A 17023-nucleotide genomic window follows, 5' to 3' on the forward strand; every position below is an offset into this window, starting at 1 on the left:
ACGGGCACTCTATTAGTGGTCCTCATTGTCCCTGCCTGCTGCAGGGCGACCCTGACCCCGCCACAGCTTCCCTGGCAACGCGATACAAGAACACGGACCCATCGCCGGGATGCGGAGGCGTGCGCAGCTGCAGGAGCCTCTGCAGCCCAGCACTGGCCCGTTCCCTTCCTGCTCCCACAGCTCTCTCCCGGGACGGGCGGGTGAATGGCTCCATACACGGAGGGGGAGGCTGGAATGAGCCTGGACCACCGTCTGGACCCGTCTCAGGCCCGGGACAGCTGCAGGCCCTGTGGTTATCGGCACGTGCACTTGTGTGAGCGCCTGGGGAGGGCGGGCGGGGTCTGCGTGCTCAGAAGGGAGAAGGTCTTCCACTTGTTACCCTCTCCCTGTGACCTGGCGGTCATCCGAGCTAATGGGTCTGGAGGGACACGATTCCAACACATGATCTTGCCTAAAAATCACTGGGGACATCGTCCCAGCTTGAGCTGGCCGCTTGTGCAGAAGGGGCACTGGAAATGGGCAGAGCCTCAGGCAGCCGGAGCTGCACAGGCTCCCCTCTCGGCAGCTGGGACCAGAAAAGACCACCACCTGATGGCAGTCCCGCCCTCCAGTCAGCCCAGGGCCTGAGCCCCTTCTCGCTCCCATCTTTTCAGAGCAGTGGTGTTACCGAACCAAGTAGGCCCGCCTCCTGGTGAGTTAAATAAGACTCTACACCAGAGGAAGTTGTCTCACAAAGTAAAGTGTATTTGCAGCAAACAGGAGACCATGAGGAATCATTTCCAAAGTCATGGCGGCTCGAACAAATGCAAGAAAGGACCTTTATTTTGGATGTGGACTGAACATTCAAAAGGGAGAGGCGGGTATTCGCTTGCGCAGGCTCAGTTGGAGAACACGCTTCCGCATACACTGCAGGTTAGGGTGATAAGGCCTAAGATCCCCCTGGAGAGATCTTAGCATTAAAAATAAGGCAAAGGTCATGGGCACAGCTCTTGTGGTGAGGCTTGGTCTGGTTCAGGGTGATTGGTGTTTGCATCTCCTTAACATATAACAAAAGGGAAAAAAACAACTTGGAAAAACAGTTAAATGCTTCCAAACCCACCCTTAAGTTTCCCGGGGCACCCAGTTGATGATAGTGGGGCTGAAGACAGGTGGAAAGAAGTCCGGGTTGGGGTCGGAGTCAAGCTGCTTCTCCTCCTGTGTCCCCTCACCTCCCGGCTCCCGGAGCCTGGCCCAGCCTGGCAGCTCGCCCGTCCTCAGGCCTCCTGAGGGAGCCACCACGCTGTCCCCAGGACTCTGGGTCAGGCCCTGCCCCGGGATGGCCCCACTGATGTTGTGGATGGCACCAGAGTGCTGCTGCTGCTGCGGGGACAGGGCCATTCTCTCGGAGGCCAAGCTGCTCAGAATTGGGGGCACGTAGGGCTGCAAAAAATGGGGCGTTAGTGCTCGGGTGGGGCAGCCATGAGATTCCATCCTCCCCCACTGCCCTCCCCCTTCCAGCAGGATACATACAATGCTCAGATCGGACACATAAGGAAATATCAACTTAGGACGTCAGGACCCAAAAAATGCCAACTGCAGGATTTCCAAGCGGCCAGAGTTAATCAGAGAACACAATCACCCAGTTCTCGTGACCACAGAGAAGGAAGCACCCCGATTTCTCAGAAACAGAACTTTTCCTAGCACTGGATTCTAGAATTCCTCACTTCATATAGGAAACAGGTCTACCCACATAGGACAGGCTTAGAATGCCGTCAATGGGACTTCCGGGAAGCTGAAGGAACCCACGTAAGTGATATTTCCTCCCAGTCCCAGGCTCTGGCTGCCGACCCCGGGCAGACCCAGGCTGCGATGAGGGCTTTCTCCCATCCACCTGTCCTGCTCGTCCCTTGTCTGGGGGGCACAGTCAAACCCGGGGGCCTCTGGGTAATGAACCTGTCTGAGAACACTCTCCTCTGGGGCTGGGCCAAGGACAGGCACTGATAAGACTGCCTGACACCTGGCAGGCGACCACTGGAAAGAATGCTGCCGATGAGACGGGCCGCTGTCCGGGCCCTGGGTCTGTCAGGAAGGCAGCGGTCACAGTCCTGGGGTCCTGTGACTCCATTTTCCTTTCCCAGCACCCCCCCCCCCCCGAAGCAGGACCCTGGAGGCTGGAAGCAGGGACAACCAGGAAGGATAGGAGTCCTGGTGTCTTTCTAATACCTTGCCCTCCTCTGAGGCAGGTGTGATACTGGCTCAACACAAGCTTGACATGGGGGAAGCCATATTGTAGAAAACAAACCCTATTGTAACTTTGAATGACCTCTGGTTAATTAGCCCAGGCATGATCTGTGGATTTTATGGCCGCTCCCAGCTGCTATAAGTTGATAACTTTGTTCTCTTGAGTTCCTTAGGAATGTGATGACCCCTGGGCAGAGAGTCTATGCTGATAGCTATCATCAAGGATAACTGAAAGATCCGGGTGTAGGGCATTGCTCCGGTCTCTGAGGCATATCCAGTAAAACAAAGACTATCGGGAACTAAGATGCCTCCCCTACCTGGAGACCAGCACCCTATGTAACTGGCCTGTAGTCTTTGTTCTGTAAGATGGTTTTTCTTTTGGACATTAGTCGGCCATCTTCCCTCTTGCTAGCAAGCTGTAACAAAAAGTCCTTTCTCTCCTGTCTCTCCTTGCCTCTTGACTGTTGGCATGTCTTGCGGCGGGCAGACAAACCCCTTTTTTGGGTGGTAACAGGTGGAAGGTTCATTCGTTGAATTCAAAGGGGAGTTGGTTTTTTTTGTGTGTGTGCTGAGGAAGACTCACCCTGAGCTAACATCTGTTGCCAATCTTCCTCCTTTTTTTGCTTGAGGAAGATTAGTCTTGAGCTAACATCTGTGCCACTCTTCCTGCATTTTGTATGTGGAACACTGCCATAGCATGGCTGAAGAGTGGTGTAGGTTTGCGCCTGGGATCCGAACCCCCAAACCTGGGCCACCAAAGCAGAGTGCGCTGAACTTAACCACTACGGAGTTGGCTTGACACCCTCCTGGGGCCTGGCGGGGGACCTCCCACAGGCAGGGGCTGGTGAAATGCTCAAGATGGAGCTTCATCAGGCCAGAGGGCCTTGCGATGTTGCTCACCGACGGCCCACACTCACCAGGCATTAAGTATGCAGAGAGGGAAAGTGAGCAGGGAGCGAGTGGAAACCAAGGGGGATGGGCGTGCCTCGAGCGGAAACCAAGGGGGATGGGCGTGCCTCGTGGCAAAACTAATTATCTTCTCAGGGAAGGCTGTGGCTTCACATATGCAAGGTAAAACATCCAGAGGGACTAGGCATTCCTTCGCAAATAACAGGAATTCAGAAACTTGCCTGCCACGTGATCAAGGGACTTCTATCTTAACAAGAACCATCAAAGGATGTTTGAGGGCCTGTGTGGTTGTGACCACTGCAACGGCTCGGTGCCCGGGTAAGAACCAAAACTCACCATGAAGGGTGGAGGCCTGTGGGCCTCTGCCTTGCTTCCTGTGTCACTTGCCGATTCTTCTGTCTACAGATAACAGCAAAAACTTGCAATGATAAACAATACTGATCTTCCTGCACTAACACTCTCCAAACAAACAGAGTGTTAACACCCAGGATAACAGTACCAGCTGGCAGCAGGCTCTCAGCGGCAGCCCAAGAGAGGATGGGGGGCAGTGCAGGGAGCAGGGAAGGGGGTGGGGAGGGAACCTACACATCACACCCAACCACCCACACCTTCCCCCGTGGATAGATAAAACCTGGAGAAGGCTATTGATGTGCTGACACTTGGAGGGGTGGAGGAGGGGTGGAGGGTGAACCCACAGTCTTCTCCTCCCAGGCCCCGCTGGGCAGTGTGCAGGGATGGGCTTTACCTTGTAGTTCAGAGGGATGAGGTGCTTAACGCATCCGAAGTAGGTGTAGGCCAGGTAGGCCAGGCTGGTGAGCAGCACGACCAGGAAGGTGAACAGGGTGAGGGGAGCCATCGGACCTGGGGACAAAAGGATGCCAGCCTTAGGGGGGCACATGAGGGTGAGGGAAGGGGCTGCCACTCACCCTCACCCTGCTGAGGCAGAGGGGCCACCCTCCTGCAGGAACTGTGTGTGACTTCTCCCTCAGGCAGAAAATAAAGAGATGGCATCACCCCCCACCCCCTCCAGCAGCTGGGGTGGTGTCTTCACAGCCCGGAGCACAGAGAGTGACCCACTGAAGGGTGGCATTATCCCTGGTCAGATTTCAGAAAGTGGGACACCAAGTCAGTGGCAGTTTGCCAGCTTCCTTGCCAGGTCACCTTCCTCCAGGCTCCAGAGTCCTGGGCTAGGTAGGATGGAGGCTCCCCCACCTGGCCGGGGCAGAGTCACACACCTCCTCTGCCTTTTTCTTTTCCCAAGAGTGTTAGTTGTCCCTCCCGCGTGCCCCACCTCCTCCACACTGTGAGGTGTGAGGGCCTGAGCCCATCCACACCCCCAAAAGCAATCGGGACCAGCTTCCCACCCCCTCTGGTTCAGCCCCTTCACAGCTCATAAAGGGACTGTCTTCTCTCTAAGGCTGTCTGGGGCAATTGACCTGGCCTTCACCAGGGTTGCACTTGAGCTCAGGCCAGCTCAGGAACTGGGTAGTCAATGCTGCACCCAACCATCCCTCACCCTGGGTACCATGCTCTGATTGGACACCCAGCCAGCCCTCACCACGGGTACCACCTTCTGATTGGACACCCAACCAGCCCTCACCCTGGGTACCACGCTCTCATTGGACACCCAGCCAGCCCTCACCATGGGTACCACGTTCTCATTGGACACCCAGCCAGCCCTCACCATGGGTACCACGCTCTGATTGGACAACCAGCCAGCCCTCACCCTGGGTACCACCTTCTGGTTGGACACCCAGCCAGACCTCACCCTGCGTACCACGTTCTGATTGGACACCCAACCAGCCCCCACCCTGGGTACCACGCTCTGATTGGACACCCAGCCAGAGCTCACCCTGGGTACCCCGCTCTGATTGGACACCCAGCCAGCCCTCACCCTGGGTGCCACGCTCTGATTGGACACCCAGCCAGCCCTCACCCTGGGTACCACGTTCTGATTGGACACCCAACCAGCCCTCACGCTGGGTACCACCTTCTGACTGGGCACCCAACCAGCCCTCACCCTGGGTACCACGTTGTGATTGGACACTGAGTTGATGCTATTAAAGCAATGAGGGATTTTACTGGCTAGTGTGGATGCAGGAATGTGAGGCCAGGGTCTGCCTTCTCACCCCTGCCCAGTCAGGAGGGCCCCTTACCCAGGCGCAGGAAGGAGAAGAAGTAGAGACAGAAGAGGCACCGGGTGGGAGCAGCCAAAGCCTGGCTCACAGCCGCGAAGTGGATCCTCTTCTCCAGCTTGGCCGGGAGGTAAACGAAGTAGAGGTTGTGCTGGTCCACCATGTGCTTGAGCAGGATGTAGACGAGGCCTGCAGAGATGGGGCTGTGAGCTGCAGACCCGGCTGGGCCACAGGGGCCCCTCTGTCCCTTCCTCCTGGGGATGGCTTCTTGTGCATGGAACTGGGGCTGGGTCTGCTGTTCGACCATAGGAACCTGAAGTTGTGCTAAATGCATAAATGCCTCTCCTGGCTGTAGTGCTCTCTCTCTCCTTACCCCTCCCCTCTCCTCTCCCCCCTCCGCTTCCTGCCCTCTTTCTGACCCCAAGGAGTAGAGGTGTCTGTGATTCTGTCCCCATGGAACACTGAGATTCTAGGATCATTTTGGGGAAAGAGGCTATTTTATACCCAGATGTCTGGGCCCTTCCCATGCTGAGCCCCCCCATCCCTCAGTGCTCCCACTCTCCCTCTCCCCTCAAGCTGACCCCTGGACTTGTCAGTCAACAGATGCTCCAGGGTCTTACCCCAGAGGTGGCACAATAGGGGGGTACTGCCTTTTCTATTCTGTCATCTTCTTTTAAAATTCTTTTTGTTTTGAAAGTGTGATACTGTAGACTTTTAAAATAGTACAAGAGAATATACAGTGAAAACTAAAACTTCCTCCTACCCCTAAACCTCAGCTATCACTACCAACTGTCTCTTGGGTCTTCTGTTTGTTTCCAGAGTCTTCCATTTTTCTGCCAGTTCCTGATGTTTTCTTTTACAGTCAGCATCGCTTAATGACGGGGATACATTCTGAGAAATGTGTCATTAGACGATTTTGTCGTTGTGCGAACGTCATGGAGTGTACTTACACAAACCTAGATGGTACAGCCTACTACACACCTAGGCCACACAGTACTAATCTTATGGCACCACCGTCGTATATGCGGTCTGAGGTTATCATTATGTGGTGCATGACTAGTTGCAAGACCTTGGCCTTTAAAGTCAAACCGTCCGGGGGCTGGCCCCGTGGCTTAGCGGTTAAGTGTGCGCGCTCCACTGCTGGCGGCCCGGGTTCGGATCCCGGGCGCGCACCGATGCACCACTTCTCTGGCCATGCTGAGGCCGCGTCCCACATACAGCAACTAGAAGGACGTGCAACTGTAACATACAACTATCTACTGGGGCTTTGGGGAAAAAAAGGAGGAGGATTGGCAAAAGATGTTAGCTCAGGGCAGGTCTTCCTCAGCAAAAAAAGAGGGGGATTGCCATGGATGGTAGCTCAGGGCTGATGTTCCTCACAAAAAATAAAATAAAATAAAATAAAATAAATAAAATAAAATAAAAAAGTCAAACTGTCCTAAGCTCAAATCCTGGCTCTACTTACTAACAACGTATCAAGTGCTTCATCTGTGAAAGCGGCACAGAAACAAGCCCTGCCTTGTAGGACTGTGTGAGCATTAAGTGCGATGATCTGTGCAGATGCCATGGTGACTGACCAGAGCAAGAGCACATACATGAGAGCCTCGGTCATCACTGCTGGCACTGTCTTAGCTGCTGCTGGAGAATCAACCAAGAATCAAGTGGTCAGCTGGCAGAGAGCCTCAGACCAGGAGAAGTACTGAGAGAGGAAGACTTATGGAAGGAATTCAGGAGAAGTGAAATTAAATGTGGTGTCCCAAGGGGCTCCTTGGCAGCTTGTGGTTGTGGCTACACGAGGACCTGCGTTGGGGGGGCTCCATAATGCCCTGGTGATGGCTGTCCTGGGCGCTTGGAAGAATCAGCCATCATACCCACCCCAGGACCGGCTCCAGGGCCACTCACCGAATGGCGTGATGAGGGGGCAGGTGATGCTGTAGGCCATGACGACGGTGAAGACGCACAGCATCCACGCGTACATGGCTCCAAACTCAGACTGGGAGGCCTGGTTCTGGGAGGAGGAGGAGGTGACGCGCTTACAGGCTTGTTCCACCCAACACTCCTCCGTGCACTCCAGCTGGTGCCGGGAGAGCAGGGTGGAGAGGGACCCTGGAAATGGGAGACTCACAGCTACCCCCCGCCCCGAGGTCCTTTCCATCAGTCCACAAGCCTTCTCCAGCTTCACGCAGCTCACCCCTGACCTCCAAGCTGCAGTGATTTATGTTTTCTTAGTGTTTCTCTCGTTCGACTCATGTCGACCCACAGGCCCTTGAGCCCCTGGAGGGCAGAGAGGGTGTGTCTGAGGACAGACTGTAGGGTGACCCCCCCACAGACTTTGGCGTCAGACCCAACATCAGCTCTGCCCCTTCCAGCCGTGCGTCCTGGGCCAGGCGCTTAACCTCCCTACATCTTACTCTGCGCATCTGCAAAGTGGGGACACCAGCGCCCATCTCCTGGGGGTCTGAGGATAAATGAGAGTGCAGTGCTTCTCCAGCTCTCCACTCACGGTACCCACAATGGCAAAGGAGAATAAGAGAACCCCTCACCACCCAGTTTAGGGAATCTTGGAACAAATGCCAGAAGCCCAAAATGCCTTTGACATCTGTGGCAATCTTACAAATCTATGCAAATGGCTGCCCATAGAAAAGGAATTTGCTGATTTTAGTTGTATGGATGGGTGTGATCAGACTGGTTAAAATGCAAGATTCCCAACTCTCCTCCACCTGTGAGTCAGAGTGGAGGATTATGAAGACACGCCACATTCCCGCTGGGCTCCTCGGACCTCCGCTCCCCGCAGAGGCGGCCCTGTGCCCTGATGAGAAGCACTGAGCACAGGGGCTGGGTGAGTGCCCGCGCTGGAAGCTCTGGAGGGAGTCGGGGCCCTGCCCCGCTCCGCCACCGCACCTGCTTGACGTTCCTGCGGTCGCCGGCCATCTTGGCCATGACCATGCGGAAGGTGTAGAGGATGAGGCCGGGCAGCCGCAGCAGCTCCATGCCGTTGCTGATGAAGGCCGAGTCAATGACGTAGTTCACAAAGAAGGCGCCCTGTTGCGGCAGGAAGATGCACCTGGGGGACCGGCCAGTGTGTGAGCTGGGAGCCAGAGGAGCCTCCTTCCCACTGGAGGGAGAGAGGGGCCCTCGGCTGGGCAGGCGCAGAAAGTCCCGGAGACATTATGCTCAGCCTCCACCCAGTAGGTGTGTGTGCAGCACACACATGTGCCAGCACTTTCTCAGCCCCTCCCCCACTCTCCTGGCGCTCACATCCTAGCTGGGGACACCAACAAGTAAATACACAGCACGCCAGGTGCCACAGGGGCTCCAGAGGGAGAGAAAGCAGGGCGGCAATGTTTACTAGGTTGTGTAGGGCGGTCAGAGAGGCCTTTCTGATGAGGTGACGCTTGTGCAGAGATGTGGAGGAGGGGAAGAGAGAGAGATCGAGAAACCTGGGGAGAGAGCATTCCAAGCAGAAGAAACAACAGATACAACATGCCTGACATGTCAACGGAACAAGGGCAGGGCCGGGCGGGCCAGGGTGTAGGGACAGGTGTGCAGGCTGGCCCAGAGCAGCTCTGACTGCCCGAGGGACCGCGGGGCACGGAGACCTCACAGATGGCAAGGCTGTCACCATGTGCAGATTGAGGGCGGTCGGGCTGGAGGAGGTGAGAATGGTCGGATTCTGGATCCACCTCAGAGACAGAGCTGTCAGGATTTGCTGGTGGAGGGAAGAGAGGAGACAAGAACAACTCCGAGGGTTTTTGCCAGAGCAACCGGAAAACCGGAGTAATGGGCAGGGAAGTTTGTGGGAGCAGCAGGCGTGGAGACAGAGGTCAGGAGAGTGGTTTGGGGCAGGTAGAGTCTGCGATGCCCAGTGGAGCTCCAGGTGGGGAGCAGCAGGCAGCCGGATGTGCGAGTCTGGAGGGGCAGATGACGTTAGAGTTCAGGGGTCGTCAGGTGGCATTAAAGCCAGGGTCCAGCTGAGGTCACCTAGAGAGGGGGCGTGGACCAAGGACTGACAGAAGCCCTCAGACAGCCGGCATTTAGAGCTCAGGGAGATGTAGGAGAACCTGCCAAGGAGGCTGAGGAGATGCTGTGGGATGGGAGATCCAGGAAAGGGGGGACCCAGAGCCGGGTGAAGACAGCGTTTCAAGCAGGAAGGCACAATTAATGCGTCAGATGTTGCCAACAGATCACATACGACGAGGACTGAGAGCTGACCGTTGGATTTGGCAATCTGGAAGTCACTGTCACCCTAGACAAGAGCCATTGGGGGTCTGTGTGTCTGTCTGTGGCTGCCAGCCCCCGAGTCATCAGCTTACCAGCAAGAACCCATTTAAAATGATTCACTCCGTCCTTCTAAGCAAGCATGGCCAGCCTTCCCTACAGACAGTCCTTTGGGAAAGTCAATCCCGAGCCGAGGGTCTCTATTAGGACCTAAAGTATAGTGTAAGGGGGGCTGAGGTGAAGCCCAGCTCTGTCTCTTAACAGCTGGATAACCTTGGGCAGGTTATTCCACATCTCTGGGCCTCAGTCTCCTCATCTGTAAAATGGGGATAATAGGAGTGTCTACCTCGTAGTTTGTTGTAAAGATTAAAGGAGAAAAGAATAAGCACTTGGCATAGCGCCTTCTTAAACAATAGGTATTACTATTAAGTGGGTGAAGGGGAGCAGAATATCCCACCTCAAAATAAGCCACTGTGGCATATTGATTATGTTGAATTAAAGTTACTTCAGAAACAGCTGGTGCAAGAAGGACCCTCTGACCTGCCTTTGTCCCCCTGAAGGCAGGAAATCTCCCATCTGAAGGGCACCCTCCCTGCACCAGGAGGGCAGAAGGCATGCTTATCACCAGAGATAGGGAATTTAGGGCCAAGAATACTATATATAAAGAAATCTTGTTACTTCTTCACTAATTTGCTACCCCAAGTCCAAACCCCTTTGTCTTGTCAATTCTTCACAAATTTATTGTTTCTTTGTCTAAAAGATATAAAAGCCGCTTGCTCTGGTCACTTCAGCCCTGAGCTAACATCCATGACAATCCTCCTCTTTTTTGCCGAGGAAGACTGGCCCTGAGCTAACATCGTGCTGATCTTCCTCCACTTTATGTGGGACGTGGCCTTAGCATGGCCTGACAAGCGGTGCGTCGGTGCACCTGGGATCCGAACCCCGGGCCGCCAGCAGCGGAGCGCACGCACTTAACCACTACGCCACGGGGCCTGCCCCGAGTCTCATATTTTTATGGGCTCCTGTATGTATGAAATTATATTTGTTTTTCTCCTGTTAATCTGTCTTATGTCAATTCAATTATTAGACCAGCCAAAGAACCTGGAAGGGAAGAAGGGAAAAGCTTCCTCCCCTACGTGGGTGTGGTACGAGCTTGAAATGCTAACAAGGACACACATCAGCAATAAGTTTAACTCCACTGTCCTGGCAAAAATAATCCCCAGTCCAGAGAGTCATTCTGGTTGCAATGTTTAAATAGTATTCTCCTTCCCCCTCCCTAGCACCACAGAGACCCAGCAATCCCTTCTCCCCAAGCGGCCCTGTTCTCAGTAAGTTTCAAAGAATTTTAGGCAACTAATTGAGTTTGGGCCTAAAAGATTAACCACTTTTCTGCACACGTGGGTCAGGTCCCATGGTGTGGCCAAAGGCTCTGCCTGGCCCCAGCCCAGCCAGGATTCTGGTAGGGCTGGTGGGGAGGCCCCAGGCTCTGCGGTCTTTAGGAGGAAGATGTCTGTCCTGAAGCACAGACTACCCACCCCCCAGTGCAGCTCCAGCCTGAGTCCCCGTGGGACTTTACCTGAGACCGTGGCTCCAAAATTCAATGTGGCTGATACTTACTCCAACCTGATAGAGGCCTCCGAGAAAGTTTTGCCAAAGAGCCACCAGGAGATAAGAGGCTGACTGAAAGAAAAATGAATCCCATAACAATTTATTTCCAACACTCCATGTGATCACTACAAGTTTTCATATCTTTTCTGCTCTAAAAAACAAGCAAAGAAAACAACAAGTATTGGAAAGGATGTGGAGAGAAGGGAACTCTCATACACTGCTGGTGGGTGTGCAAACTGGTGCAGCCTCTATGAAAAACAGTATGAAGAATCCTCAAAAAATTAAGAATAGATCTACCATACGATCCAGCTATTCCACTGCTGGGCATTTATCCAAAGAACATGAAAACACCAATGCATAAAGATGCATGCACCCCTGTGTTCACTGCAGCGTTATTCACAATAGCCAAGACTTGGAAGCAACCTAAGTGCCCAGCAAGAGACGAATGGATAAAGAAGACGTGGTATATATACACAGTGGAATACTACTCAGCCATAAGAAACAATGAAATCCAGCCATTTGTGACAACATGGATGGACATTGAGGGTATTATGCTAAGCAAATAAGTCAGAGAGAGCAGGTCATATACCGTATGATCTCACTCATAAGTAGAAGATAAAAAAAACGACAAACACACACATACAGACAGAGATTGGACTGGTGGTTACCAGATGGGAAGGTGGGAGGGAGGAGGGCGAAAGGGATAATTAGGCACATGTGTGTGGTGATGGACTGTAATTAGTATTTGGGCGTTGAACATGATGTAATCTATGCAGAAATAGAAGTACAATGATGCACACCTGAAATTTATACAATGTTATAAAACCATGTTACCGCAATAAAAAAAAAACAAACAAGAAAAACAGGTGAACCTCAAGATCTACGTTTGTTCTCTAAGATGCTATTTACTGCAACGTAACTTATCAGGGCCTACTTTAACAGAAACTTCCTTCCTCAAAATAAACAAAACCAGGATTAGACCTTCCACGTAAGTAGGAAGTCGGTGATAAGTTTCATTTTTAAACCTTTTTTTTTAAGCAAGAAAGATGTATCTCCAGAAGAATCAACGGGCCAGCACAATTGCACTCCAAGTGGGCATGACACGCTTAAATGTGGTTAGGGATTGGATCCACTCCCAAACCATTTCCATTTTCCTAGGGACAGTGCTCTCCAGGTGTGACCCTGATTCTGAATTCAGGGCAGGAGGTGTTGTGTACCTGGGGATGCTGAGAGAGGGCAGAATCAGCACCACGAAGATCAAGTATAGATAGAACTTGGTCATCATGTTCCAGTTTTCCCAAGACCTGCAGGAAGTCAGAGGTGAGCCCTCACAGTCCCCCAAATGCTCCAGGTGTCCCCAGTAAGGCCCCTGCTGCGTGTGTATTGCCCTGGGAGGGGGCATCAGAGACACGCTTCTCAGGGGAGGGGCCCTGAGCTCCTGGGCACTCACGTGGTCCAGTGAGACTCCAGCAGCGTAGAGTAGCGGACGATGGTGGGGAGCAGGGCTGAGAGGAGCTGCAGGATGACGGTTGGGCTGACCCGGCTGATGATTGGGTCCTAGAAAACAAAGGCCACAGTTGAGAGAGTCAGGGGGCTGTGGGCCAAGGGGGCTTTGAGACCATGACCTGTTAGCATGGTAGTCAGTGAGCTCCTGGGGTCGGGTTTGGTCATCCTTGACCCCCAGAACCAACGCTGTGCCTGATACAGCATAGATATTCCATAACGTTGAACAGACAATAACAGGACCTGATATTTGTAGAGCTCTTTAGAGCCAAGAAAGCAACTTCACATCCAACTGAGCTCCACTCATCTCACTGACCAGAGACAACCTCCTCCATTCCCTAGAGAAAACCAACGATGGATGCCAAGGGAAGATGGAACGATGCAGGCCAGGGCCCTCCCCAGCTGGCCTGCCCTCTCAGTTCCCACCCAACTCACCAGGACTACTTTGTGTTTGTCCCCAGCCCCATCTAGGCCAGTTGTACTGTTATTGTAACTACATGGTTCGATTAACTGAGTACTTTCCCTGATTAAATGTGCATCAAAATAGAGAGAAAATCCCTGAAAACTAAGTTGGATACTTTCCAAAGACTTGAGAAAGGCCAATTTCTTACAAATGCTGTTGAATTAGAGGAAAGCAAATCAACTATAAAAGACGGAAGGAAATGGAATCTGGAAGGCTCTATACTTAGAACGGCTTTGCACGTAGCTTCACATTCTTGCGTTACTCCAAGAAACCACAACTGGAATCACAGACAATGACATGAGGGTGTGGTTTATGTAAAAGAGAAAAGGGGACTCTCATCAGCAGATCCTCCCTCAAAAGAACAGGCCTTGACCACTTATCAATAGATTGGCAAAGAATGAACATCTACACGCTTGAAATCTAAACAAAACTGCTTAATGTATCCTATGTACTTCTTATATATACTGAGCCAGATAAGAGGGCTTCAGCCACACGTTAGCTATTTGATCAGCATCACAGCAGCCCCGTGAGTATAACATGGCAGGTGTTTTAACTCCAGTTTTGGGATGAAAAGCCAAGGCTCAGAACCTATCAGCTAGGGAATGGCCAGGCAAGGACCAGGACCTCTGGCCCCCAGTAAAGCATGCTTCCCAGCAGGATTAACTAAATGCCAGGTGGGGTTGGAAGAAAGAAAAAGATTTAGAGTGATTTTTCAGCAAAGCCAGATATGGGAGACCAATATCTTTTTAAGTAGATCCCAATTTAGAATATGTTTAGCTGTTATCTCATCGATTCATCTAAGATTCTTAAAAATCATTCCGTATCCACACTCACTGACTCTACAAGATTATCAGAAACTGAAATGTAAAAGAAATAATTAACTTATGATTCTGTCACCCCGATCAATAAAGCTCTTTTCATTCTTTCCTACCTGGTCCCCGCAGCACCCACTGTACACACGAATCACTACAACCATTGGGTAGAGGCAATTTTACATTCTGCTTTTATCACAAGACCCCCCAGGTCTGCCACAAAGTCTGTACAATTTTTTAGAGGATGCTTTACATTCTATCAGACTGATACCTCATTCAACTCAAATGACCCCTACTGTTGAACGTTTCGATTGATTCCATTAAAATACATACATACGTACCATTACTGCAAAGACATTGTTTCTTGTGTGTGTGTGTGAGGAAGATCAGCCCTGAGCTAACATCTGTGCTAATCCTCCTCTTTTTGCTGAGGAAGACCGGCTCTGAGCTAACATCTATTGCCAATCCTCCTCCTTTTTTCCCCCAAAGCCCCAGTAGATCGTTGTATGTCATAGTTGCACATGCTTCTAGTTGCTGTATGTGGGACGCGGCCTCAGCATGGCCGGAGAAGCGGTGCGTTGGTGCATGCCCGGGATCCGAACCCGGGCCGCCAGTAGCGGAGCACGCGCACTTAACCGGTAAGCCATGGGGCCAGCCCTGCAAAGACTTTGTAATAAATGTGGCCATGACTGCTCAGGGTTTAAAAGCACCAACATGAGCTGAGCGACATGGCCTCGTGGGTCGTGTCCCCCACATCCCTTGGCTCCAATTCCTCCCCTCCTCACCAGCCCTCCTGGGATGGGCCCTGCAGAATGGTCACTCACATTCAGTGCATGGATGGGGTTGGTGACATTGAACTTGTCCATTTTGGACAGGAAGATGGAGGGTAAGGTCAGGCCATACAGCAACCCGAGGACAGTGAGGTTGGTGACCAGGCACCAGAACCACCAGCGGAGGCCCTGGACGGAGAGGTTCTTCCTGCAGAGGGGAGGACACAGGCCCTGTAGGCTTATCTCCCAGGCCCTGGCCACCTACCACACCAACAGTGCCCACAGCCTAGGCAGGTCAGAAGGTCAAGGGCTCATTTCGACTTCAGGAGTACAGACAAGCATTGTGCATCGACTTTCAGCTATAGGAAGGTCAAATTCTGAGTTCCTGTGAGCTCAGAGGGCAAACAGGTTATTTGCTGCTAACGCGGCTCCCCAGCTGGAGTCTGGGTGCTAGAACCTGCCTAAAGGGCTACATGAGCACGCAAGCAGACCAAACGAGGCTCTGATACGGCCATTCTTAGACATGCCTGCGATGCTCTGTGACTAACGACACATTCTTCCTGCGGGGGCCACGGTCTGGGGTGCAAGGAGGACGGAGGCAGGGACAAAGGCACAAAGACCCAGCTGGACCCTGCCCTGGCCTCTCACCCACCAAGAACAGACCCACAAACCAATCCCAGGTTTAGACAGCCCTATGAACCCAAGAGCAGAACAGTCAGAGGCCGAACTAGAGCCCACTGGAGAGGAGCACCCAAAGCTCGCTCTGGGTAAGGAACTGAGCCGGGCTGGACGGCCAGCCGTGCTGGGGCCGCTGCTGGGGCTGCCCTCACCCTGGTCACTGGGCTTAAGGCTCCAGATGGGCCTGTGGACACGGCTTAGCTCACCAGCATGTCCCCCAGGCTAGACAGGCCGCTGACACTTGACCTAAGGTGGCACTGTCCCATACAGTAGCCACGAGCCACATGTGACTACTGAGCACTGAAATGTGACTGCTCCAATCAAGTTGTGCTAGAAGTGTAAAAGCCACACTGGATTTCAAGACCATGAGTATGAAGAGGAGAACGTAAAACATCTCAATTTTTAAAGAACTGATTACATGTTGAAATGATAATATTTTGGATGTATATGGAGAGATATATTATTAAAATTGATTTCAACAGTTTCTTCTTACTTTTTTAACGTGGCTACAAGGAAATTTAAAATTCCATACATAGCTCGCATTATATGCCTACTGGACCCCTTGATGCCAGGGAGCAAGACTGGAGTGAAGCCCCGGGTGAGGACGCACACCCCCACATCCCGCCCTCAACCCCTGGCCCAGACAGGTTCAGGAGACCTGTGCGGTTTCCCTGAGTGCCAGGTCACATCTGTGTTTCCAGGTGACCAGGCGGCCCCCACCGGCGCCCAGGCCTTTTTCCCGCCCCTCCCCAGCCTGGGGCTCACCAGCAGATGTCCTCGGGGTGAGAGGCCAAGGTGACCGTCCACTTGGAGGGAGAGAGCTCTCTGCTGTAGGAGGACGGCTGGGGCTCACCTTTGCACCAAAGGCCCAGACACTTGCAGGCATTGAAGTCTTTCAGGATGCTGCCAGGAAATGCAGAAATGCCAGGGCCCAGACCACCCGGGGTACCAGGTACATACATGGTGAACAGGACCCAGTGAGAGTGGGAGCCTCGTGGCACAGGGTTTTGCCATATTATTAGTCCCTTATCATTCACGCTATGAAGAGATGCCATGGTCGGCGCACTATGTGGAGGATTTTGTTTAATCCTGAGAACAGCTCTACAAGCCAGGGATTACTATTCCTATTTCACAGATGAGAACACCGATGCTCTCTGAGTTAGGTTCTGCGCCCCATCCATCTGACTCCAGCGCCCATGCTGCTTGCACTGCCCCGCACTCTGCTCCTCCTCCGCTCCTCCTCGGGGCCGTCCCTCTCTGCCCCCACCCCCGGAAGCTGGAGCATGGTTGTACCCCGCTGCCAGTGGCCTCACCTTTCCAGCCCTCTCTTCTTCCGCAGCCCCAGAGCAGCACGAGACCATGTTACATGTGGCCTGTTCCCATTCTGACTCCAAGATTTCCCTCCCTAGGACTCCCACCTCAACCCTCGCCACTCTTTCCCCCTTTAGTCTCATGAAGAACCCACCAGCGCCCTGCTCCTCTCCCCCTGCACCCCTCCTCTTGCCACTGGCCTCCTCCAGGCCCCCTCACTTCAGGGTCTGCAGGGCACATCCGGGAGACTGTTCCCAGGGTCCACGCTGCCCGAGCGGGCAAGACACGGGAAGGAGCATTTGCCTGGCCACCTCCTTTCCACGTCACTCACCCGACCCCATCCCCTGTGGCTCCCAAGGACAGATGACACCAGATCCCAGGCAGAGAGCTCTTTAT

General features: G+C 53.0%; 1 protein-coding gene across 1 annotated transcript in view; it reads right to left on the reverse strand.

Annotated features, from left to right (window-relative positions):
* Positions 1-724: 724 nt before the first annotated feature.
* The window catches only part of LOC101400117 (mechanosensitive cation channel TMEM63A-like), a 34949-nt gene continuing 18650 nt past the window's right edge, over positions 725-17023 (reverse strand). The window contains 12 exon segments of the mRNA XM_087424459.1: positions 725-1036; positions 1209-1419; positions 3466-3528; positions 3875-3990; positions 5286-5453; positions 7167-7272; positions 8166-8328; positions 11100-11162; positions 12308-12394; positions 12541-12647; positions 14693-14846; positions 16082-16219. Of these exon segments, the coding sequence (XP_087280585.1) occupies positions 975-1036; positions 1209-1419; positions 3466-3528; positions 3875-3990; positions 5286-5453; positions 7167-7272; positions 8166-8328; positions 11100-11162; positions 12308-12394; positions 12541-12647; positions 14693-14846; positions 16082-16219 (1438 nt within the window). The 3' untranslated portion in view covers positions 725-974.

The sequence above is a fragment of the Ceratotherium simum genome, chromosome 36 (genome assembly GCF_057802395.1).
Source record: "Ceratotherium simum simum isolate JZ-2026a chromosome 36, ASM5780239v1, whole genome shotgun sequence".
NCBI lineage: Eukaryota > Metazoa > Chordata > Mammalia > Perissodactyla > Rhinocerotidae > Ceratotherium > Ceratotherium simum.